The sequence below is a fragment of the Xiphophorus couchianus genome, chromosome 11 (assembly GCF_001444195.1).
Source record: "Xiphophorus couchianus chromosome 11, X_couchianus-1.0, whole genome shotgun sequence".
Taxonomy (NCBI): domain Eukaryota; kingdom Metazoa; phylum Chordata; class Actinopteri; order Cyprinodontiformes; family Poeciliidae; genus Xiphophorus; species Xiphophorus couchianus.
In genome coordinates this window covers 23,812,432-23,836,486 of record NC_040238.1, presented here as the reverse complement: position 1 = coordinate 23,836,486, position 24,055 = coordinate 23,812,432, and the positions used below count along the sequence as shown (strand labels likewise).

General features: G+C 39.0%; 1 protein-coding gene across 6 annotated transcripts in view; it reads right to left on the bottom strand.

Annotated features, from left to right (window-relative positions):
* Positions 1 to 24,055, bottom strand: part of LOC114152793 (active breakpoint cluster region-related protein) — a 130,120-nt gene that overhangs the window by 42,277 nt on the left and 63,788 nt on the right. For all 6 annotated transcript variants that reach the window (XM_028030816.1, XM_028030819.1, XM_028030822.1 and 3 more), the window contains 11 exons: positions 22,873 to 22,933; positions 18,289 to 18,341; positions 16,193 to 16,333; positions 15,894 to 16,015; positions 13,303 to 13,471; positions 9,758 to 9,877; positions 9,477 to 9,552; positions 9,274 to 9,378; positions 6,002 to 6,076; positions 521 to 618; positions 299 to 430 (listed from right to left, as the gene is read on the bottom strand). In XM_028030816.1, the coding sequence (XP_027886617.1) occupies positions 299 to 430; positions 521 to 618; positions 6,002 to 6,076; positions 9,274 to 9,378; positions 9,477 to 9,552; positions 9,758 to 9,877; positions 13,303 to 13,471; positions 15,894 to 16,015; positions 16,193 to 16,333; positions 18,289 to 18,341; positions 22,873 to 22,933 (1,152 nt within the window). The remainder of the gene's footprint in view (positions 1 to 298; positions 431 to 520; positions 619 to 6,001; positions 6,077 to 9,273; positions 9,379 to 9,476; positions 9,553 to 9,757; positions 9,878 to 13,302; positions 13,472 to 15,893; positions 16,016 to 16,192; positions 16,334 to 18,288; positions 18,342 to 22,872; positions 22,934 to 24,055) is intronic.

Genomic DNA, 24,055 nt, shown 5'->3' with positions numbered 1-24,055 from the left:
TCAAGGAAAAATGGAAGCACAACACCTCGGCGGACCATCAACTCAACATTTATACAAAGCAGAAAATGAAACCACCCATTCCACTTTAAAATGGAACTTAAAGAGATTCCTCCCAACAAAACAGTGGAAACCCCCGTTACAATTTACTCCCAGACTGTTAATCCAACCACTTTCATAACAAACCACCACTACAGAACCACTTTACTGCACAGAAAGGCTAGACGACTCATTAAAGTGACTCACACGGAGAGAAAATGGGAACAAAAGTGACATATTTTTGTTCGGCGGCAGACCTCACCTGGACCTGCCCTTTGCCCATGATCTTGTCCACAATCTCGTTGTCGTCCTTGTTGAGCATGCTTTTGTCGAAACACTTCTCGTAGCACAGGATCCGCAGGTACTGGGAGCCCTCCAGCTCGATCTCAAACTCCTGGAAAACGACGCAGGTGGAGAGAGGGAGATTTAAAACGGCTGATTGGACAGGAAGCGAGGCGCGGCGACTTGTCAGGTGGCGACTGACTTCGTTCCACTGAGGCTCTGCAGTATCTCTGAAGACCCGGGTCTTGGCCTTGCTCACAAAGTAACCGAATGAGTCCACTTCCAGGGTGCAGTATAAATCTATCAGAGAACAGAGAGAGAGAGAGAGAGAGAGACAAGGTTCATCAGATAAACATACAATCTGAGTGCTTCATGCTTTGCTACTTGATTTAAAGTCAAGCTGCGACGGGTCTCTCATGTCTAAATCTTCCAAACGTTTTGAAGTCAGATTTAAAGTACAAACACTAAAGTTCATAACAAGTTTCTGACAAATATTTTCACAGTGATCAGACTTTAAATATGGAAGCTGCAACAACAGAGACAGAAAGGAAGGAACAGAAAGAGGGAAGAATCAGTGAAAGTATGAATCTGGATGGATGGATGGATGGATGGATGGATGGATACACGGATGGATGGATACGCGGATGGATGGATAGATGGATAAACAAACAGATGGATAGATGGAAAAATGCTTGAATAGATAGACAGATGGATGGATGGATGGATGGATGGATGGATGGATGGATGGATGGATGGATGGATGGATGGATGGATGGATGGATGGATGGATGAATGGATGGATGGATGGATGGATGGATGGATGGATGGCAGGCAGGCAGGCAGGCAGGCAGGCGGCAGGCAGAGGTTGAAATGGAGAAGACCTAAAAAGGATTTCTTTGCGTTCATGTTGACATTTTATTCTGTTTTCTTGGCTCATCTCTTGTGTCTGTGCCGACCGTCGGCCTCAGCTGCTCTCCTCCACTCCACAACCTCATTCCTCTCTCCACCGGGACCAGCCCACCCTGACCCCCTTCACGAACCAATCAAGTCATTAAACGGGTTTCTGTTAACGCTGCCCCTGCAGATCGAGCTGCCGGCTGCCTGTGATGGGTCTCCGGATCGTCCTGCAGAGTGGACCTCGTCCCCTGGGGTCGCCTCCACCAGACAGCATGACGGATGGCCGTGTGCTTTGACCTCTCACAGGGACGCTCACAATGATAGGTGTGGGGGAATGTGAGTGAATCTCACCTTCGCATATTTACTCAAAGACTAAGAACATTGTATTGAAAGTACAAGAAAAGTGCGATCCACACCTTGACTGCATTCAGATAACTATCAGAGGAACACGGAGTCTTATTCCATCTGGTTTGACTCCATCTTTGTTTATTTTCTCAACATCCTGAAAGGTTCGGGTATAATTCGTCCCAGTGAGGAAGAGATTAGTGCCAGTGCTATGAGGGAAGTTCAGCGGAGGGGAATTCAGCTGGACCATGTGGGAAAAGAAGCAATTATTGTACACTTCCCCTACATAATGTAGCTGCTTAGACAGCTGCATATGTCTTGATATTTAATATCAAAATGTTTATTTTAACTCTAAGAAAAGGATAAAAGAAGAAGAACATGATTCCTTTTTTGAAGTTTCTTAAAAAAAAAATATATATATATATATACTATATTTAAAAGTGTATTGAATCAATACTTGGCAGAAGCACCAATTTTGGGGTAAGATTCGAACATTCAGAGACACGTTCAAGTCATGCACATTTTAATCAGCTCTGGACTTTTACTAGGCCACTCTAACATGAAGCTGATTTGATCCAACTCGTAAGAGTCCAGCTGTAGATGCACCGTATGCCACCCCAGATCCAGGTCACTGACATTTTCTAACAGGTTTTCTTAACCAGCTTCCATGTTGCTGCTGAAGAGAAGCATTGCCCACAACAGGGTTGATGCACATGCACACCATATTTCTCAGGTTTTTATTGCCAAAACAAAAAATCAAAACAGCAAGAATGTGTTTCATTTTACACAAATATTTACTCCTTTGTGTTGGCCAGTCACATAAAATACCAAAAACTTTGGAGTTTGTGGTGAGGTTCAAGAGGTTTGAATGCTTGTGGTTTGAATGCTATGGTAACTGTCAACGTTGATAACGCCATCGTATCCATGAATTGCTGATAGTCACAGCTGACAGAAACTACGGCTGAAATGACTATTCGTATGAATCGTGATGAATTGATTATTGAATTAATCGTTAATTAATTTAGTAGTCAATTAGTCATTAATGGGAGTATTTAGACTAAGCCAAAACTGTGCAAAAATTCAGATATTTTGCATTTTATATTCCGTAAATCTGTCTTAGCTAAAACTCCTCACGTGGCATAATTTTAGCTTCACCCGGTAAAAATGTACTAAAGTAATGCTGTCATTGCATCTGGTGCAATAAAATGCATGTTTTTTTTATTTGAAGAAATGAACTAAATTGTTTATTTCCGTCTTTTAATGTATTTCTACTATTGTATAAGAAATGCTTACATGGTTAAATGAAAAATCTGTAGAATGTGGCCATTTTTAATTGCTTAATCGTTAGAATAATCGATTACTAAAATAATTATTAGTTGCAGCCTTACTCTCTGAAAGTTGACTTCCTTTCTCTATCAAAAAAATTTATGAACCCCGACCCAAAAACTCAAACGAGGCCATAGGAAGCATATTTAGAGGGGCTTTTTTTTTTCTTTTGCTTCTCTGCACTGTATCCAGGGGGGCAGAAGTCCATGAGTTTTTATTTTCCTGGCAAGTCACCACCAGGCTTGCCCGTTGGGAAAGAGGAGTGGGGGAATAAATTGGTCAGGATTGGGTCTCGACCTCTAAATACCGGGTAATGGATCCCATCCTTTTTCATCTTAATTAGATAAGGAGCACAGCCATTGTGCATGTGTGTGTGCGTGTGTGTGTGTGCGTACGCTCACACAGGAGGCTAACCTGTGCCTGAGGCGATGCTGAATGTTGGGTCAAACTGCGGGTCCACAGAGTTTAGAGGCAAGTGCTAATCAGTTAGTCTAATCAGCGCTCTGCAGCCACCAGCATGGTGGGTTCTAGGTTTTGCTTCAAGGCTTCAGGACAAAATATTTGTTTTACGGGAACAAATCAAATGAGCAAAGAACAGGAGCTGTTTTTATTCAATCTAGAGAGGGAAAATTAATAAAAGCTGGGAAATGGGAAAACAAGGAGCGAACGTTGAATTGGACAGAAAGTTGGTAGTGCTGAAACAATACAGCTACCTATCCTTCCATTGTCTTAGAGCAGATATTCTGTTCGGATGATTTCGGGGATGTCTGCGCACATTTCTTATCGTTTGGCCTACATGTTCTTATCTGGATCTGTTCACACTGTTCCAACACAGCTCAGGCTGCAGAGTGCTGCTGTCACTTTGACAAACAGAAATAAAAACTCAGAATAAAGTAGCGTGATCCGTTTTCACCTTTTTTTGTTGTTGGTGTATTAGCTTAGACCTCCTTTTAGACCTCCTTTTTAACAAGCAGTTTTTGTGGCATGCTCAACTCCCAGTTTCTGCTGCTGTGACCCAGTTAGACTAAGTTTTGCCCTGGGCTGAATTTAAAGCCACTTTCATGTTGAGCAGAGATTGTTTTGACACAAATAACAGACCCCAATAACGTCCTCTGGTCCATACTGATTAGTTTAAAGTCTAGAATGGAAGGAAAAGCACGACGCAGCCTTAAAAATCGCTAATTTGTGTCACATTTACATTTTGAGAGAACTAATTACACATATGTGGTTCTAAAACGAGCAGCTTTAAGTCAGGTATCATCCTACCTTACACAGCTTAGCAGTGATGCATTCTGAGCAGAATTGTACTTATTAAGTCATGGATGATTTAACATGGAACTTTTCTTCAGCTTAATCAGAAAAAAGTACCACTTGTTTCAATAATAGGCACAGAGCTTCAGAGAGAAAAACTCGTGTTCTAACATTAGCAATGAACCCTTCAGATGAAGAGGAAAAATCTCCTATTATGTTTCATCCAAGTCTGAAAGGCTAATTCAAGGTTTAAAATAGGCTGAAAACAACAATTCCTGGTCGTCTCCTCCAGCAGAGCGAAGCCGCACTGCAGTTACTACAAAATACAGCTGCATTAACGCTGACGAGGACCAGAAAGGAAGCTCACATCACTACAACTTTAATGTCTCTGCAATGGTGCTACACAGATTTTATAAGCTGTATATTGTAAGAAAAAAAAATCATAATCCCAATAGAAATGGACATAAAAAAAATTCCAGATGTGAATTTTAACACATTTTACTGAAACAAAACAGTTTTTTGGGTCAATATGTGGTTTTCTCTTAGCAACAGAACAATCTTCAGAGGGTTCAGCCATGAGCGGCGTCCTTTTGGCCTTTACTTATTGCAAGGAACTGCAGTTTGCCTTTTAGTAGGGTAGATGGCGCTGTAGATAAAATCTGGCTGTGTTCAACTGTGGGCAGCAGAAGAAAAGACTTTGGAATAAATACACGCCTAATGCAACTCAGCTATGAAGTTTAACCTTGTAAGTAATTTTTTTTGCTGTGTTACAAGCTGATCAAATATTTACTAAATATTCCCTCCATGTTTCTATTCAACTGTTCTAATAAGTTTATATCTCAGTTTAGTTGGTGTTCCTCGTTATAAATATGACACGATTTCATTTCCTTAGTTCTCCATTATATTTACATTTTTGTTTCAGTTGTGAAATGACTTCATTTAGTCCAGAATTTTCTGGTAAGATTATTTGCTGTTGCATTTAACTGTGTGATTAAATGGAGTCATTTATAATGCAGAAGATGAGGAACGGCCATCAGAGTGACCTCCAACACTGACGCATGATCTACTCCTCACCGTCACCATGGCTGCCATTCCCCACCCTGAATCTGCATGCTTCACTAGATGCTGCCCACAAATTGTATCAGAGAACCCACCCCACCACCTCAACATCTCCTCACACACACACACACACACACACACACACACACACACATCTACTCATTTCAAACCCGTCAGCTCACTCCGCTCCATCGAGGATCAAACAGTCTTTCAGAGCAGAGAGAGAAAGCTTTCCAATCCATTAACCAGGACATTCTAGTGGACTAGCTTTCCTATACAGACGCAGGGCTGTCATGGTAACTGGAAAAAATAATAAATAATAAAGAAAAAGAAAAGTCATATCTCTCCCTCTCTGCCTCAGCCCTCTGATATTTGATCTAGTATTTGTTCAACAAAGGTAGCAAAGTGTGGTGAAGCAGGAGCTGTCCACCGCTGACATGTCTGAAACGGTCTCGGTGGTTTCAAGCCCAACACCACTCTCTGCCAACAACGAACCAAGAGTTACAAAGAATGCACAAAAGAAACTGTTGTTTAAAGTGGGCAATCTCAGAGCAAGTGAACAAAGCGTTTCAGCATGTTTGGCTGCAGTTCTGCATCGAAAGCGAGCGTGGCTGATTTTTATTCCATTGTATGTGCCTTAAGTGCTTTCTGAGTCAGTTGAAATAGTGCAGGTTGTCAGAGACGTGGGCAGGCTGCAGTGACTGACTGGGCATTAATGTTTCTGGTGATCACATATAGGTACAGTGGATTCCTGCAGGTTTTAGATATAAGACACAAAAAGCATGAATTTTAGCTGACAACTCACTGGCCGACTCCTGGAATCCCGTGGCAGAGCGGACGATCACATGCAGGAAGCCGTACAGGCCGGGGGTCTCCTCATCTGGAAAACAAGCCAACAGAGCTGTTATTGAAACATACCGTATCAGGTGAAGTTAGAAATAGTATCGTTCCTCACCTAAAAGTTAGAAAAAGAGTTTCTTTTACGTAAAATGTAGATTAATTTATGCAATTTCACCCCTGGTGAAGATGCATAAAGACCTTCAGCTCATCACCATAAGCTTAACTTAGGGCTGGACAGTAAATCAATAACAATATATATTGCAATGGACACATGATCAATATCAATAGATAATACTATATCAGATATTTAATGTATAGAATATTCACTGGACTCCAATTCAGAACCGCACAGCATTCTGGGGAATGCAGGCAGAGAAAAGTAGTCAGTTATTATCTGCTTAGAAATAAAAAAACACAATGACATGGATTGAAGACTGTGGATAAAAGGTGAAATGCCACACCACGAGTTTGACAGTAATTCAGATATTTAAAACAAGAAAACTGATTAATAATTAGTGATGTTGACTGATATAAAACGCCTTTTATCCTGATTTGTTTTTCAGCCGTAGCGTCCAGCCCTACTGGAACTTACTAAAAAAGTTTAGGATATTTATTTAGTGGGGAATAAAACGCCATGTTGGTAATTATTATTGTTTTACACACGATCCCCAAAGTCAATATAATTGGTTCCCCAAACTATTAAGTCAAAATAAATGTAAAAATGAACTCCAATTCATTTATGCTCAGAGTGTCTCCGTAAGCATAAAAAAAATGAAAGCTAAATTTCACTATTTGAAGATCAGTCAGCCCAAACTATTTCTGTTCATGCTGCTGGTCTAAGACCACACATTGTCAGCCAGCTGAGCTGAATGTTGTGTGGAAGAGTAGACAGAACCCCCCCTCAAAACGTCTCACCAACAAACACTTCAAGACGATGAATTCTTGCTCTGGTTAAACCCTGTGAAGTTTGCTTGTTTCCTGGTAAATAAACTACGATGAGGGTTGACAGGACTATAGTGAGGTTCAGCGTAGGTGGTGGAGAATAGACATCGTTGGGATTAAATGTGTGTGTGTGGGGGGGTATTTTCTATATGCAACTGGGAAGTTTCACAGGGAGGTGGTTCATAGAGTTCAGCTTCGGGGTGGCCTGTAAGCTTCTCCATCGAAACAGATCTTTACACATTTAATATATCAGGTAAATAATGAGTGATGTAAGGAAGAGAGATTTCACTGAAAGTAATTATATTTCTAGTTCCTCCTCTTTACATCCTATGTCACTCAAGTCTTTGCATTTCTGCTGCTTTCTATCAAGGAATTAGTCAAAAAGCTTACACTAATCGCAAGATTTGAGCTTCCTTTAAAAACAAACTCAACACATCTTTGGTTGAAACTTACTTGCGGTAACAGAGATGGAAAGCTTTTTTTTTTACAGTAACACATTTATACTTCTTGAACTTTTTTTAACATTTTGTCACATTGCAACCACATGAGAAAGTAAAATTGAATGCTTTTAATCAAATCTGTATGGCTGGCCCAGTCAAAACACAACATTGGGTTTCGGGTCATAAATCCTGCCGGTAAAGGCATGACTAAACAACTGTAGCGGTAATTGCTGCAAAAGTTGGTTCTACAAACACTTGACTCAGGAAGGCCCAATACAAACACTTGCCAAACTTTTTTTTTTTATCTGCAAAACCCTTTGAAATACTTGTATCGTTTTTCTTTGGCTCTATAATTATGCTTTAATTTGTGCTGGTCTGGTATAAATAATTCCAATAAAATAAATATCACCAGGTTTCAGAAAGTCCAATTTAAGACTTTTAAGACCTTTTTTTAATGCCACCTTAAACGACGTTCAAGATCACAAAAACAACAAATGTGTTGCATTACAAGCAACACATGTGTTGCTTGTAATGCAACACATGTAGAAAAAATGTAGACCTGACTTTGTGCTTCTCACATGTAACGCTCTACAGCCTTAACCCCCATATTTCCAGGTTTAGAAAGTTGTTTTTTTTTTTAACCTAACCTCAAATGGGTTGGCAGAAGAAGTCAGCCAGTGGCAAAAACAAACATCGCACAGCCAACTGTTGATAAATTTACACCTAGAGGCAAAAATTGAGCTAGTTAGCTAGCAGCTTGTTAGTAGTAGCCTCAATCGCCTCGAGTCGCAGAACACAATGGAGATGCTTTCATTCAAATAAAACCTTTGCCTGACAGAAAAGTCCTGTGAGACAGAAATTGTATTAAATAGTCTTGCCTTGACAAAATTTAAGACTTGTGATTAAAGAATTTAAGACCAACGTACTTTCTTTTTTTTTTTAGGAATTTAAGCCAATTCAAGACCTTGATTTTATATACACTGTTAGAATAACACACAAATTTAAAACTTTTAAAGGATGTACGGACACCCTGTATACACGTTGTTAGTAGAGGCAAGTGTGAAGGTCAGTAGGTGGCCCATGTTAGCCTTGTGATCGTCAACTGCACCCACAATAGTAAGCTTAATTCACTGAACTTTTGACGAAAAGAAGAAACAGCACCAATAGAATATTGTTTAACATTTTATATACCAAGTAAAAACACAATCTGTTATTTTTCTTATCATTAGCTGGAGCATAAATAAATATTATGCCTGGGTTTAGAATTATAGGGAACCAACAACACAGTTATTAGGTTACACAGCTGTGGCTTCAGTGTGGGTGCCACAATGTAAAAACACGACAGCCGGGAATTTTTCCAGCACTTCATCGTTTACAGGTACGCGAACCCAGAAGCCTCCGCAGCCTCATTAAACATCTCACTCGGATTCTCTTGTGCAAGAATCAAACATTGTTTTCCCGAGACCTTCCTGCCAGCTTTGAGGATTTCAAGTGGATGACAGAACCTCTTGACAATTGAGGAAGGGGATCAGAGCGGGTTGGCCAGATGGCTTTAATGTCACCCCCCTCCACCCAACCTCCCGTCACTGAGAGGAGCTGCAATGCAGAGATCTGAAGCAAAAACAAACATAGGAGCTGGGGGCTCAACGCCGACACACGGCATGGCAGTGGCCGCTATGAGCTAGATGAGAAACATATTGCATCCCAGATTCATCTCCTAAAGGGCCCCAGCTTTCGTTATGTGTCTTTTTTGTGCAGAAGGGGCGGGGGGAGAAACCGTTGTGTGTGAATTTAAACTATGTGAGAGTTTAAACACAAGATTATAAAAGAGAGTCTTTGTGTGAGTGTGTCGTACCGTCTTTGTTGGTTGTGACAGGAATGTTGTGGACGGTTCGGAGTTTGAAACAGGAGCTGGTCAAGACCTGGAGCTCCACAGAACTTAGCACACAAGCCTGGAGATCTGATTTAAAATAAACAGCAAAATTTGGTGTGACGTTTATTTTTAATTAAGCCATACTTCATCCTTGTTAACAAAACTGTTTAATTAAAGCCAGTTACCTTTCTTTTGGAGTTTCTGGATGCTTTCTTTCCACTCTGCCCTTTCATAATCAGAAGAGAGGAGGAACAGATAGCTCTGCAAATAAATGCATAAATGTTAAATAACATTTTAAATAAAAAAATTTTTTTTAGAAAGTCACCGAAAATAAGAAAAACAAAGAGTTGGGAATTGGATTTTAGGGATTCTAGCTCTAATCCGCCACAAACTACTCAAAGGTTTATCGCTCCACCTAGTGGTCAGTCTTGAGCATTGCAACTGCCAACAATTGGGCCATCAGTACCTTTCCATGTTTGTTGTGGATGCGGAACGGGATGGTGGGGGATTGCAGGAGTAGCCATGACTCTTGCTCATTCATCTTCTTCCTGAGACGCTCGGCACGGCTCTGACCCTTTGGAGCTTTCTGCACAAACACACAAAATGAAGATACTGTGTGGTTAGTTATCTGAAATAAGAGAGGTTTGTAAGGAGGAGGGGCAGAACTCTACTAGTGGTAAAACTCATCACAACATGCATGTTTTTAGACTTGGCATGACCTTTGATTAGAACTTCAGCTCCAAAAAAAGGGATAATTTTCCCTTTTCTTTTGTTTACTGTATCATGAATCTAGTTGTGGATTTATTGATATTTATATAAAGATATGGCAAATTAGCAACTGAATTGAGAAGATAAAGTGATAAATAGAAAGAATAGAAAATAAAACATCTGACTTATGAACTCTTTCGTGGAATATATCGACATGTTCACTATTTCAGCTCAAAATCTAACCGAAATTGAACATTTGTCTCCAAAATAGCCTTGATGAGCTAATAGCGGAACTTAGAGCTGGAAAATTTAAATAAAGCATTAAGCAGACATTTAAGGGGAAGAAGGTGCCTCTTTCTGTAAATAATAGCAAGAGAAAACAACTTTGAAATCTCAAAAAACGCAACTGCCGTAGATAAGTTGCAAGGAAAAAATACCACCTGCTGAAAGCTGGTGGTATTTTTGGTACATTTTGGTACAAGAGAAAATTAAGAGAAAAGTTTGGTTTACTTTTGCAAATAATTTTCCTATTCAAATAAATTTTCTAAAGTGTGTTTGTCAATGTTTCTACTTCCAAATGAATCAGGTAAAAGCATGCATCATTCCACTGTCGTTTACAGTCTGAAGCATCACTTAGAAACGCAATACTGGTTGTGATTTATCGAGTCAGCAGGTGTTCAAAATGTTATGAGAAATGTTTCATAAGATCAGGACCTGGTGTTTTCTGTTGGATGAAAAAAAAGAAGAAATTTGTACTTTTTCAATTTGATAACTTCACTGCATCTGCTTTGTTTGTAGGTAAGATGAGGACAACTTCAACCAGATAAAAAAAAAGAAAAAAAACTTCCTTGTGCTCCTCTTCAGATTTTCAAGAATCTCCTGCCAGCAACAATGCTGTCAGTTCATATTCAGCTCTCAATCACTTTATATAAAAAGACTGGATAAGCTATAAAACGTAAGCTCTATGCCGTTAAGCGCATTTCATAACTGCAGGGTTTTATTATTTTTTGTCAGGACTGAAAGAAAAAGCAAATAAATCCTCTCAGTCTTCACCAGGAAGCTGTGACTCAGAGCCTCCCAGACAACAATCAGCTGAATCTCTCCCTCCATCGGCCTCTGGTGACTGGAAATATCAGCAGTGGCCACTCAGTGTGCCCCGAGTGGGCGAGCCAAGCGCCGTGAGAGGGCAATAACAGGAACTCTCCGCTCTTGATGGCGGCGATACAACTCGGCCTGGATGACACTGTGCATTACTGAAAGTACTTGAAACTGGTAAGAGTCACAACATCTGATATTTCAGCTCTTTTTAGCAACTGATTTGTTTTTAGCACCAACGAGGATTAACAAGGCGCGATGACACAACGGCACATTTCCACAACAAAAACCGGGTTAATATCCTGGGATACATTCTTTTACCTCCATCTTACTACAAAATAGTAGTACGTCTTAGATCTAGCCTAAACTATTTTTAGATGGTTGCAATGAGCAGATGCTCAACATTCCTTCATTTCAGACTTTTCACTAATAAAATCCCTTTTATGCTGTTCTGTAAACTTTACAACTGGGATAGTTACTAATTTACTACATTTGTTAGCAAATGAAACAATTAATCCCCGGCACTTAAGCTGCCAATGTGTATTTTCACAAGATTCTAAGTTTTAGGGTCCCGACTCAATTCAGAAATTAATTAATTCAGAAACCATTTTTTCTGTTTACACAAAGAAAAATATGCAGATTAAATTATGACTGACAAGAGCAAAAGACAGTGTAAGCAAATAGAACACTTAAAACAATTCTTGAAGGCTCCGTACCGGATCAAATTTAATCAGTTTATAAGTAAGTTTGTGCATAAAATATAATTTTCCCAAAATTAAGCACACTTCAGTCTACCATAGTGTATTGACCTTTGACCAAAAATAAAATACACTATACAGTCATAGTGCATTTATGTTTTGTAAATCTCTACAACTTGAGTTTAAAATAAAATAGACTTCGCTGTCTTAACCAAAGTGCATTCAAATTAAACCTTGAACAATCACGCTCTCCTCATGCTAAATGCTAGCGCGCTCTATTCAGACAGAGAACTAGCTGCTAACTACTCTGCTGTACAGTGGCCGAATGAACGTGTAATGAGATATGCAGTATACTTGCAAATAGAAGTATGATTCATAAGCATTTTAAAATAGATTTTTGAGGATTTTGAACTGATTAAGAATTGCTAGAACAAGGAATTGTGATTTGATATTTCTTTGTACCGCTATGGGACGAGCTTTAAAATCTAAAATTCTGTAAATTATTACAAAATTCCTTTGACTTTAAAATGATTTTAATTCAATTTCAGGGTATAAACGCTGTAAAATAATCATGGGAGATAGTCGTAGCAAACTGTGCTGTATTAGTTTTAACTTCTTGTCAGCTTCAAAATGAATTAAACAGGAAGTATGCGTCCGCAAAATCCATTCAGTTTATTTGGCGTGACTTTATATAAGCTAAATTGTGATTGCTGTGATGGAATCATTGTTCCATATAAGAGGGAATCATTGTTTATGGCTTTACTTTCATAACTCCAGAACTTATCGTTTTGTAACAAGAATTTTATTTTCCACCACACTCAACACAATCAAAAAGCAGCTTGTAGAAAGGGGAGCGTTCTCAGTATCAGCAGGCACGGTTTACATAATCACAATTGTTTTGTACCACATAGTGGAAAAACATCAAACTATGTCCTGTGGAAAAATACAAAGTTCTGGAAATCAAGCTAAATTGTTGCATAGTTAGGATGCCAAGGTGAATCATACATAAACAAAAGATCAGAGCAGGAAAGCCACAACAGCAGGAGCTAAAAAAAAAAAAAAAAACACAAAAGATTTTTTCATTTTGCTTAATATTTTTAGATGTCTGTAATGTCCCGGCTCTACTCTGCCAGGACAAACATAAGAGTGGGTGACAAAAGCACAGTTAAAAATAAAGATACAGCTGTTCCAGTAAGGAGTCACTTGCATCACTTACATAAACACAAATCTCCATGGAAGTCTGTCATTCGCTTGTTTGTGCTTATCTTTCTCCTAACAGCAAAAGATTCAGCTCATGATTAGATGTAATGAGAACTGGAAAGTCCCAGTTTGAAATAAAAACACTGAGGCTACCTTGATAAAGACAAAACAAACAAACTCTCAATCTAGGACTTTTGTATTATTACAACATGAGATAAGTTTCAGTCCATTCTGAGAGCTGAATTAAAGATCAGGACCTACATAAATAGAGTTTGGATCAGGGAAAAAAGCAAAACAAAACAAAGCTTACCTTCTCTTTCTGTATCTCATTCTTTAAAACTGAGATCTTCATCTTCATCTCTTCGATCTCATGCTCCGGCAGGACCTGGATGCTCGGACAGGAGTCTGAGTCGTCCAGGGTTTGGAAGGTTAAATCAGCCAGAGGAATGTACCACTTGCACTCATACTGCTGGTGGCGACTGCACACACACCCCAACATACACACACACACACACACACACAGAATGGATAGAAATTAGTTCAAGCCAAATAGAAAATATGATTTACACATCTTAGCTAAAGCTAGAATATAAGAGTACCTTGCATATTCAGCCAAGGCCATTGAGTAAAGCGATTGGATAAATAAGAGCACCATCTTTTAAAGGCCTATTCCCTAATTTTCCATTTATAAAAGCATGTCTCTATGAAGTAGGTTAATGTAACTTGAAAGCTGCAGAATAATGGATTGTTCTTAGTCTACTGGTGTCACAAATCTATATTAATGAAAATGTTAGATGTGGAGTGTTAGCTCCACTAGATGAGGGGCTGAAGACAGCAATGTTTTGCGCCTCTAATGAGCATTAAATGGTCAAGCAGCACACTCCATTCATTATAGTGCCACACTTGCTCAGGCAGCTACTCAAGAGTGCATACATAAAGACTCCATGTTCATATTAACTTCGCAGCACACATTGTCTTCATTATTTTAAGCAATTAAGCAAAATGAATGTCAGTAAAACACATTTAATGAATGACCATGTTGTAATCATTGCATGAATAAAACCTTCAGAATGACAGTTGTGTGGTTGCAAATCAAAGCAGCTTTCATCTGCATACAGTCAAATTACATAAATCCTTCAAGTATTTTGCTGAAATTTACTCAAAATCAACAGATCCCTGCACCTTTTAGCGCTAATGCATAATTGAGTCAGTATTCCTTACGTCTACTATGCTGCTGCCTCAGCCTTACTTGATGTCAAGTTAAAGTTTGTGACTAATAGAGTCACAAAAAGTCTCATTTACTGTCATCCATCAGCACAAACATCGCAAAATTTCTTTCTAATGTTTCTAAAGTAGCTTCACAAAATAAGTTATTTTGATATTTTTTTAAATACAATATATAGAATATTATTTTATTTTAAGTAGTACATACTAAATGTAGACACAGCTGTTTATTAATATTTTAACAGTTTGTTAAATGGTTTTATCAATATATTCTGGCACAACCAGCCCTTCGAGAAGATTCATGATCTTGAAGTCATAATCTTGGATGTTCTCAAAAGGCACATTCAAGAACACCAATGTCAAACACACTCTTTTGTCTACTCAGATTAAAAAAAAAATGCACTGCACTTTGTCAATGTAGTTAACTAAAGTTGCTAACAACCAGGTAATTCCTTTTATAACATAGCATTACTTTAGGATTATAAGAAGATGGCATTTTTTTCACAGTTTGTGTCCCTATGTCTAGTTCACTGTTTTGTCTGACATGGGAATAATTGAACTCTTCGTTACCAGACATGGCAAGACATCTTGCCATATTTTCTACATCATGAACATGAATGATTATCAAATGTCATAACAGAGATAATCTTGGAATTGAGCAGGATTAGAGGTCCCCAGTAATTTAACACAGGGTGATTGAGTTTCTGGATGATTGCTCTGCTCCATGTGTCGCTTGGAGGTGGCCTGCTGAGATAACGGCACAGGCCATTATTGTTGACTTTCAGCCGTGGTAGTTATGGCAACAATCGGAGCGGGGAGTGAGGGATGATGAGGACCACAAAAAGAAACAGTCAGGCTCAAAGGAGGAGAGATTTGTTTTGGTCACTTGTTTTTTCTGTATAAGCAGCTCAAAATAAAAATGCCATTTTTTTATTTTTTTTTTTTACATATTTGTTAAAACTGTCACTATTTATGAGCCAAATAATCTGTGAAAAATTCTTCCACCTCCTCCCGGTGGCCCTACCACCATCTGTGGAAATACGCCGCTCCCGGTCAGAAACAACCAATCAGAGCTGGGAGGAGGGTTTTAGCATACAGGCATTGTTTCACATTTGCTTGCTGTGAGAACAAAGGCTAATAGTGTATTTTTAATGTTAGCATCATCAAAACGTCTGACTGGCAGAAGCTAAGAGAGACAAATCCTCCAACCTCAAAGCGAAATCATCAAGAAGAGGTTGAGATTTATGTTATTGGTTATTGAGAACAACTCAATAACCAATATTGAGTTATTGTAATAACAAATATATGTAAAATTACATATACACTGTAATAACTGTGTATATGTTATGTTCTAGCCAAAGGTTAAGCCTTTTTATTTTACATTTATTTGTGCAAAATGTCTATCTCATTCCCATATCTGAAATAAACACCAAGGGTAAATGAAAAATAATTTAAATCTAAATCTGCCAGGAGTAGAAATAAAACATACACATCACTTGTCACAGCTGCAGTCTGTGGATGAGACAGATTTTTAAGACCAAAATTCACTCTTTGTCAAGTTTGATTTTTTTCCAATGTGAGAGTGAGCCGAGTTCAAGTCTGAAGGCAGAGTTTTTCATTCGGCAGTTCCAGTAGGAGACTGGATCACAGTTTTTCAGTCTGACCGATGACACTCACCCCACAGCTGTCTTCTTCATCTTGGCACAGAGAAGCAGATCAGTGAAGAGGAAAACGTGCCGGAGCTTCCTGGAGCTTTCTGACACCTCCACCAGAAATCCATCCTTCACCAGCTGACGCGCCTGGAAGAACACCAGAGGTAAACTCCTACTGACAGATTAAAAACGCGCACAGGGTAGCAGGCGCTCACTTCAAAGGGAGGCATTATTTGAATAGACTCAGCTGTATTTGTGTGTGAATCCTGCGGTTGCAAAGGTTGTGGTTTTTATTTATTTATTTCTTTTTAAAGTGCCACATACCTCTCCTTTAGGCGTAGTGACGGCAGTCCTGCGAGGGTCAATCTCCTCGTTGATGGAGGAGAGGAAGTTCTGAGAGATCCGCAGCGCGTCCTGCAGCAGAGGGAAGTCTGGGTGGTCCTTGGGCGTGTGCTTCAGCAGGTCCTGTTCCAGCCAGCAAACAAATCAAACCATCTAAAAATGCATTCAGTCTTACTCTCTAGTTTTTCATTTCCTATCAAACAAGGAAAATGTTCACTAAAGTAATATCAGTTCCTTGTTTTTGATGATTCCTGATGACAGGACAGCCTGGAACAGCCTTCGCTCCAGAATGAGCGCCGCCAATTTTCCTTGCATGGTTAGCAGGCATGACAGCAGCATGAACTGAAAGCCGTTTCAGAGTGAAAGGCTTGTTGTTTCTCTGCCAGCTTTATGCAAGCATATGCATGTGAAGCACTCCCGTAACACAACCACGCGCACACACAGGCGTAAACTGCTTCCATGGCTGACAGTTTCTGAATAATGTTTGCTCATTTAAGGTGCAAGCCGGTTTGGGGCTGGAAACAACAAATCTGGGTTTCCCTTTTCAGTCACTATTAAAGATGCAGAAGCTGAAAAGACATCAACAATACCCTTAGAGAAGCAATTGTTGGGAAGGTTTATAAGACCATTTCCTGTGAGGTTGGTGTTCTGTCAGTCTGAGCCAACAAAAGACCTCAAAGCCACATTGCAATACTCTACAAGCCTCAGACAGCTTGCTAAATACTAAACTTTCACAACAGGCATTCTCTTTTTTAAAAAAGTCTTACTACAACAGGCATTCTCTTTCTTTTTCAAGAGAGAGAATGCCTGTTGTGTAAATGAAAATGGAAGGATACCAAAGCTTGGAACATTGGCTGAATGAGCCACAAGAGTTTCCTTTGGTCAGATAAGAACAAAGTATTTGACTCAGATTTCTGGGTCAAATATGAGGCCATCTTTCCAACAACAAAGGGTTGGAAAAAAGTGGGACTATCATTCCAAATATGGAAGATAATCTATAAAAGAAGGGCTGAAAAAAAAGAAAATTAAATTGTTGACAAATTCAGACCTAATCTTGATTAAGAACTGATGCATTGAGACGTCAAGAAAGGTCAAAGAACTGCAACAACCACTTCAAGTCTTTGTTGCTAAAGGATGCTCAACAATTAGAAGTGCCCAGATTGCAGTTTTTTGGCCGATCAATTCTGATTTTGGTCGATTCCAATATTTTTTTCTCTGAAAAGTTGCCAAATTAGAGACAGAGTGGGGTGACTATTATAAATGCACATGTGCAGACCTGACCTATTGGGCTGAACTGTCAGTCTCTCTCACGACAGAGCAAAAGTAGACAGTGGTTGATTTTTTAGACGTTGACCGAAGATGTAGATTGGTGGAAAAGATCAAATTCAGATGCAAGTATCGGCCGATTGTTGATCTTCCATAATTAGGGAAATCGGGGCCGAATTAGCGGAGCACCCCTGTCTAGAATCGAGTTTTAAAAAATCATACTGACTGGTAAGTTTTTTCCTTACACAAAAGTTGAGCCATTTTGGTTCCATTAATAATAACAACAGTGTCGATTTGGCCTTTTGCTTTGAACACTTGACTTTCATATGATTCATATAATCTTAAAAGCTGGTAAAGACCAGAATCCCCAAGACTGCTTCCTATAGTTTGTATTTTATGGAACCTTATGTTATAGAATGACACATAGTAGTGCATATTTGTGAAATGGAAGGGAAACTACAAAAGAAAAATATGATAGGATTTTATTTCAGGGTGTAAGAGTAAGTGGGAGCTGAATAAACACCCACACAGCTTCACAATAAAAGTATCTAGCCATTTATCATTTCCCTTCCACTTTACACATGCGCCTCAAGCTAATTTGTTCCAGCAAATAAAATCCCAATTAAAAAACCCCATTAAAGTTCAGGGTTGACAAAATGTAAAAATGTCAAAGCTGTGTGAAAACCTTCACAAGACACTGGAAAAACTTTAGCTAGGAGCACGATACGAGTTTGTGTTTATTGTTATAACCCAGCGCACAATTTAAACGGGCTGCTCCTTTAAGGCTGTGAAAGTGACTGTGGTGCACTCACATGAAGGACCAGGGTGCTTCTGGTTACACGGTCAATCGGCTTGTAAAGAAGATCTGTGGGGGAGAGAAGACGGAGAGTCTGAGTCAGCGCAGACACACAGTGGGTCACAGACCTGGAGCTCAGACAACAATAAATACCCAGCTCACAGAGTTAAACGAGAAAATCTTACCAAAAAAAAAGATATTTTCCATGTGGGGGTTAAAAAAAGACATTTCATTGATTGTTTCTTCCTAAGTTTGTGCACTAGTAAATAGTAATTCTGCATAGTGAGGTTGTTATGATCTAAACTAAACACAGAACTAAAAAAGCAGTCATTCTAAGGAAAAGAAAACACAACACATCTATAAAAAGTGCTATAAGACTGAGACATCCCCTGATCGCCGCTCTCGGCTGGTTTCTCTAGGGTTGACTTTGCTGCTAAGGTGGTGAAACAGCAGCAGCAGGTGGCATACATGACCGCTGGAGGTAAAACACTCCCACAGATGCAGCAAAATGTAAAGATGGAGGGAATAGAAACAAAGTCACGCTAAGGAGAAAAGAGAAATGGTAGGTGGTATAAATATGAAAAAAACAAAAACAAGCCAACTCTGGATGTAGAACATGACTGTTTCTCATTTTTAATGTCTAAAATATATTTTTTCCAGAATCAAATTTTTCAAATTTCTCTATTCTTTTTATTTTTTTGCCAATACCGAGGCATTAATACTAAACCTGACGATGAATTAAATGGAAGATGCTTCTACAGTGATAAGACATTGGAATGGACGAATGTCCGATCAAAAAGATGGATGAATGGATGGATTCAACATTTAAATAATGTGGATGACGTTTGGAAACATAAATCTTTGTCGATGAGAAACAGTAAAGTGAAATTCCCAACATTTCCAGATTGTTTATGAAAGCTGTTATACAGAGAAAAGAAAAAAACAAAAACATTTTCATGACCCCAGTCCTATGGACTCCCACACTGCAGTCCAGCTTCCAGAAGCCACTAAATAAAAACGTCAAAGCTGCCTCACCCTCATATTACAGCCTGTGTCACATGACATTGTCGTGAATTATAATGCTACAGCATCAAGGGCAGAAACAAATGGAAAGCAGCTAATGCTCTTCCACCCAGGAAAGAAACTAATCTCCATTTCAGAAATGAAAAAGTTGCAATACATTTGAGGCCCGAGGGAAGAAAACTAGCCAAGTGAAACAGAGAAGAAGCTTCTGCATGCGGGGAGGGTTGTTCCACTCAGGCAGAGAGCAGGACCACTACGCTTTGCTTCAACTACAGTCCTTTAGCTGTGCAGCACAACAGAAATATTTTCTCTTTCTCTTGTTTATGCCATTTTCCTACTTCCTCCACAACGAGGCACAAAAGAGTGAAAGCAAAACATCCCTCCTCATCTGCTGATGGGACTTCCATCTATTCACTCCTCACTAAAATATGCCCACACAGCTACTGTTTAATACTAATGAGACTCAGCAAGAGAGCTGTGCAGATGTTCTTTGAAGTCTCTCCACCCTGTGATCATGAATGCAGCCCCTGTCAATTGTTGTGGCTCAGTGAAGCGATGTCGCCACCTCCAAGAGGGCTTACTACACATCCTGTATGGACTGCCAGGGCAAAGAATATTTAATTGTGGAACAGACGCTGCAGGAAATATCAGATGACTTTAGGCCACTTTGTATACAACAAAATATCTGTGGAAGGTTAACTGTGAGTGTAAAGCAAGACATGAGCTTCAGTAGATCATGTCCAGGGCAGTGTTTGTTCTGAGGTTGTGTTTAGGTGTAGCAATACTGATTTGCCACACCAAAAATACATTATAATTTATTCAGGATTTATTTATCTGCAGGATTCAGCAAGTCAAATGTAAGATTTTTCAGACTTTTTTCAAAGCCACATTGAATGAAATTTGAGACTGAGAAAATATAAATATTACGGCCAAGCCTAGCAAAAACTGAATTTTCTGGGATTTGTGTGGCTCTTGGCAGAGACACTGCATATGACTCACTACAACCTTGAAGGTGCAGTATGCAATTTTTATTTTAAAAAAAGTTTTTTTTTACATATTTGTTAAAACTGTCACCATGCCATGACAGTTTGCAAAGAGACAGATAATCTGTGAAAAGATCAATCTCCTCCACCTATACACTCTGTGCTATTATTGACATCTGAAGAAATGCACCACTTCCAACCAAAAACAACCAATCAGAGTCAGGGGGCGGGTCTTAACACTGTCAATCAACATCACATACTCACTGATCAACATGTTAATGGTGGAGAACCAACTTACCGTTACAGGATAAATGCTTATCCACCCATATCGGTGACCATGCAAACTAGCCCAGCATTCGCAACAAGATCCACTCATGGGGAAAAGCTGCTGTGAGCACTGCCACGTAAGTTTGTGATTGACAACGCTAAGACCCGCCTCCGAGCTCTGATTGGTTGTTTCTAGTTAAAACTAGGAGCATGGGAGAAGGTAGAGGAGCGCAATTTCTTCACAAATTATTGTCGCATATCATACTGTCATGACATTGTGACAGTTTCAACAAATATGTAAAAAATATATATTTTGTAAATATGGCTTTTATATGGCTCAAACATTTAGTTGCAGTTGTGCATAACAAAGATAAACATCTTTGAATGAGGAATTAGACTGCAAAGATATGACAATAAAATGAAAAATAACACAAAAAGTAAATAATTTCGCACAAAACAACTTTGATCAGTTATTTTGTCTCTTTATGTTATATGAACAGAGACAAACAGCTCATTTTTCAGAGGGTAGTTTTTAATGTAAACTAGGGATGTTCCGATCTGATATTGACACCAGAAATCGGTTCGTTCTCAGACAAAAAACAAGTATTGGATTAAATTGGCGTAAATTTAAAATTTCCGATATAAGAATGCCGATGGAATCATTCTGCTCCAGCATTTAGTCTGACCCAGGATTCCTGTCAGGCAGCTCTTGCATCCCGCATGCAGATCCACTGGTTAATAATAAATGGATCACTTGTTCTCATACATGTTTGAGTAATATCACTAAAGCATTTTCTAACATTCAACACTACAAAATAAGTAATAAAAGTGTGCATGATTCGTGCTGATATCGCATCGGGTTAATATCGGTATCGGACAATACTCAAAGCTGAGATATCGGTATCGTATCAGAAGTCAACAAGTTGAATCCTGACACTCCTGATCTAACCTAAGCAAACAGAGAACCTGACCACAATACCTCTGGGGGCCAAATATATTTACAGTGAGTTTGAATAATTTAATAGCAAAGTTGAAAGTGTTTCAAACTGGAAAATGTTTAATTACTGCCACATTTATTGAAATAAATAAATCTACAATAACATTCAGATTGTTTTGCTCTCATCTCATCAATGCTGCATTTCCAAAAATGACTGAACAAATAATGTTATATTTACTTACAAACTAGGCAGGGTGACAAAACATAATGAAACAGGAAGAGGTGGATGTAAGAAAGGAATCCTCCTGATGCCTCAAAATTAATAACAGAGGCTATTTTAGTTGCTGACAACCCCTGATTGTTCGGGGATATGCAGTAGCTTCATGCTACATCACTGTACATATAATGAAGGAGCATACAAACTGCATAAGCATCCGTAAACAATAATAAAGTGCAGCCAGAGCACAGAGAACAAGAATAGACCGATAAAACGGTTTCTCTACATTGAGAAAGTGTCATTGGCAATACATGAATTAATTACTTCCCAGGTACCATGTAATACATTTTACAGCACATTAGGGTTCTTTCTCTCTCCCTTATAGAAAACTACCCTGAGGCAGAATGCTCAATGCAGCAGCATTTAGTTTGCAAGGTGGAGACAAAGTACAGCCAGATGTACCACACACTTATTCACTCACATCGACACACCATTACTTTTTCCTGCATTGTTTTTAGGTCAGTATACTCAGAAAATCTGAATCTTTTTAACAAACACACAAAAATGAATCTCTAAAGAACAATAATTACAAAGTCCAGCACACATAACAGCTTTAAAAGAAACTTCCATTCTCCCCGCAATCTTTAGCAAAGCAGTTTAAACGGAACAGGCAATGTCAGTAAATAAAAATGAAAGCGCAATAATAAAAAAAAAACAACTATTAATTAAGTGCTCCTACTTCATCGCTCAATCCTATTTCACCCATTAACTACAGGATCCCAGAGGTACAAGAAAAAAAGAAGAGAAAAATAACACTTCGTCGAAGTCCAGTGGCTCATTTCATGCAGTCTTTACCGGATCTGCAGCTACAACACAGTCTGAGCACCAGCAGAACCGCCATATCCCTCTTCTGCTCTTCTGACTCTCTGCTCCAGATCACTGCCTCCCTTCTCAGGCACACAGGCAGCAGAGGAGCGAGCCGGTGAGAGAATGAGAGAGAGAGAGTGTGTGTGTGTGAGAGAGAGAGCAGGTTCACACATACAACGGTTTGACTCCTGATGCCCACCGGCTGCATACACAAGCAGGAAGGACAAGACTGGATTCCCTTTCACAACCCAGACAGATATAGACACACTCTGGAGCGTAAAAGAACAGGAAACACACACTACTCACTCTCCATAGAACTTTTTGTGGAGGAGTCTTTGGAGTCTTTGGGTCCTTTCACGCTAACAGTCTGGACAGAAACAGGGAAAAAGAAAAATATGATTAAGAAATATGAATCTTAAGATGTTTACTAAACTGCTAACAAAAACTAGAACCATACTGGACTGATTATAAGACAAGAAGGACCAAAGTGAAATAAAAGAAATATACAATTACCAGTTTTTATGTAATGTCGCACTGTGCAGTACTTACTTGGCACTGATCTGTGATCAGCAAGTTAAATTCTGGGAAATCTTTTTTTTCTATTCATCAAATGCATCAGAACAAAGAACTCCCACCATTGTTTTGGTCTTTAACTGCATCAACCAGCTAAATGTACTTTTATGATGCATATTTCTTTCAGTAAAAAGCAGACAATGAAACATTTGATGAATAAATTAGGATAATATAATAATATTTCAACTTTCTGCTCAGTTCAAAAGTAATGTCTCATTCAAACACAGCTGGGCAACATGAAAAAGAAAACAATCCTTGTATTTTTCTGCATTAACAAGGTTTCAAATAAAAAATCGAGTTTAACAATCATATCAGATGAAAATAAGTAATAAAACCTAAAGAACTAATGAGATTTACCTTCAAAGATTCCCTTAAGAATTGCAGAACTTTATGGATTAATGACTTTCTCTACTAGCAAGTCAAGTGAAGTGAATTTGAAAGGCCTGATCAGAGCACGTCTACATCCTGAATCAGTGGATGTGGATTAAGTGCAACTGGAAGTCTCTTCCTTTTTGAGGAAATTAATTTGTTGAGATTTCCTCCATAGCCAACCGCAGTTAGCATTTACTAGAAGCTAAACCACCGTTAAGGAATATTTTATATTTCTTCTCTTCAGTGTTTTTAATTACAGGGTTAAAATATAATATAATCATGTTGCTGGACTTTGTACTCGTCTGTTTGTGTTGCACCTCTGGCCCAATGACAGAGGGAAATTACCCTCTGCAAACCAGTGAGCATAAAGCAAGTATAAAATATGGATGGATGGATAAATATTTGTCCATCCACACCTAGCGTGTCTGTATTTTTAGCACAATATTGATCGCAAGAGCCGCAGGACATTGAACACGATGAGGCATCAGAGTAGTGATAGGAGCTCAGAGAACAGCCTCAGTTCACATGAACAGATGGTGAAATA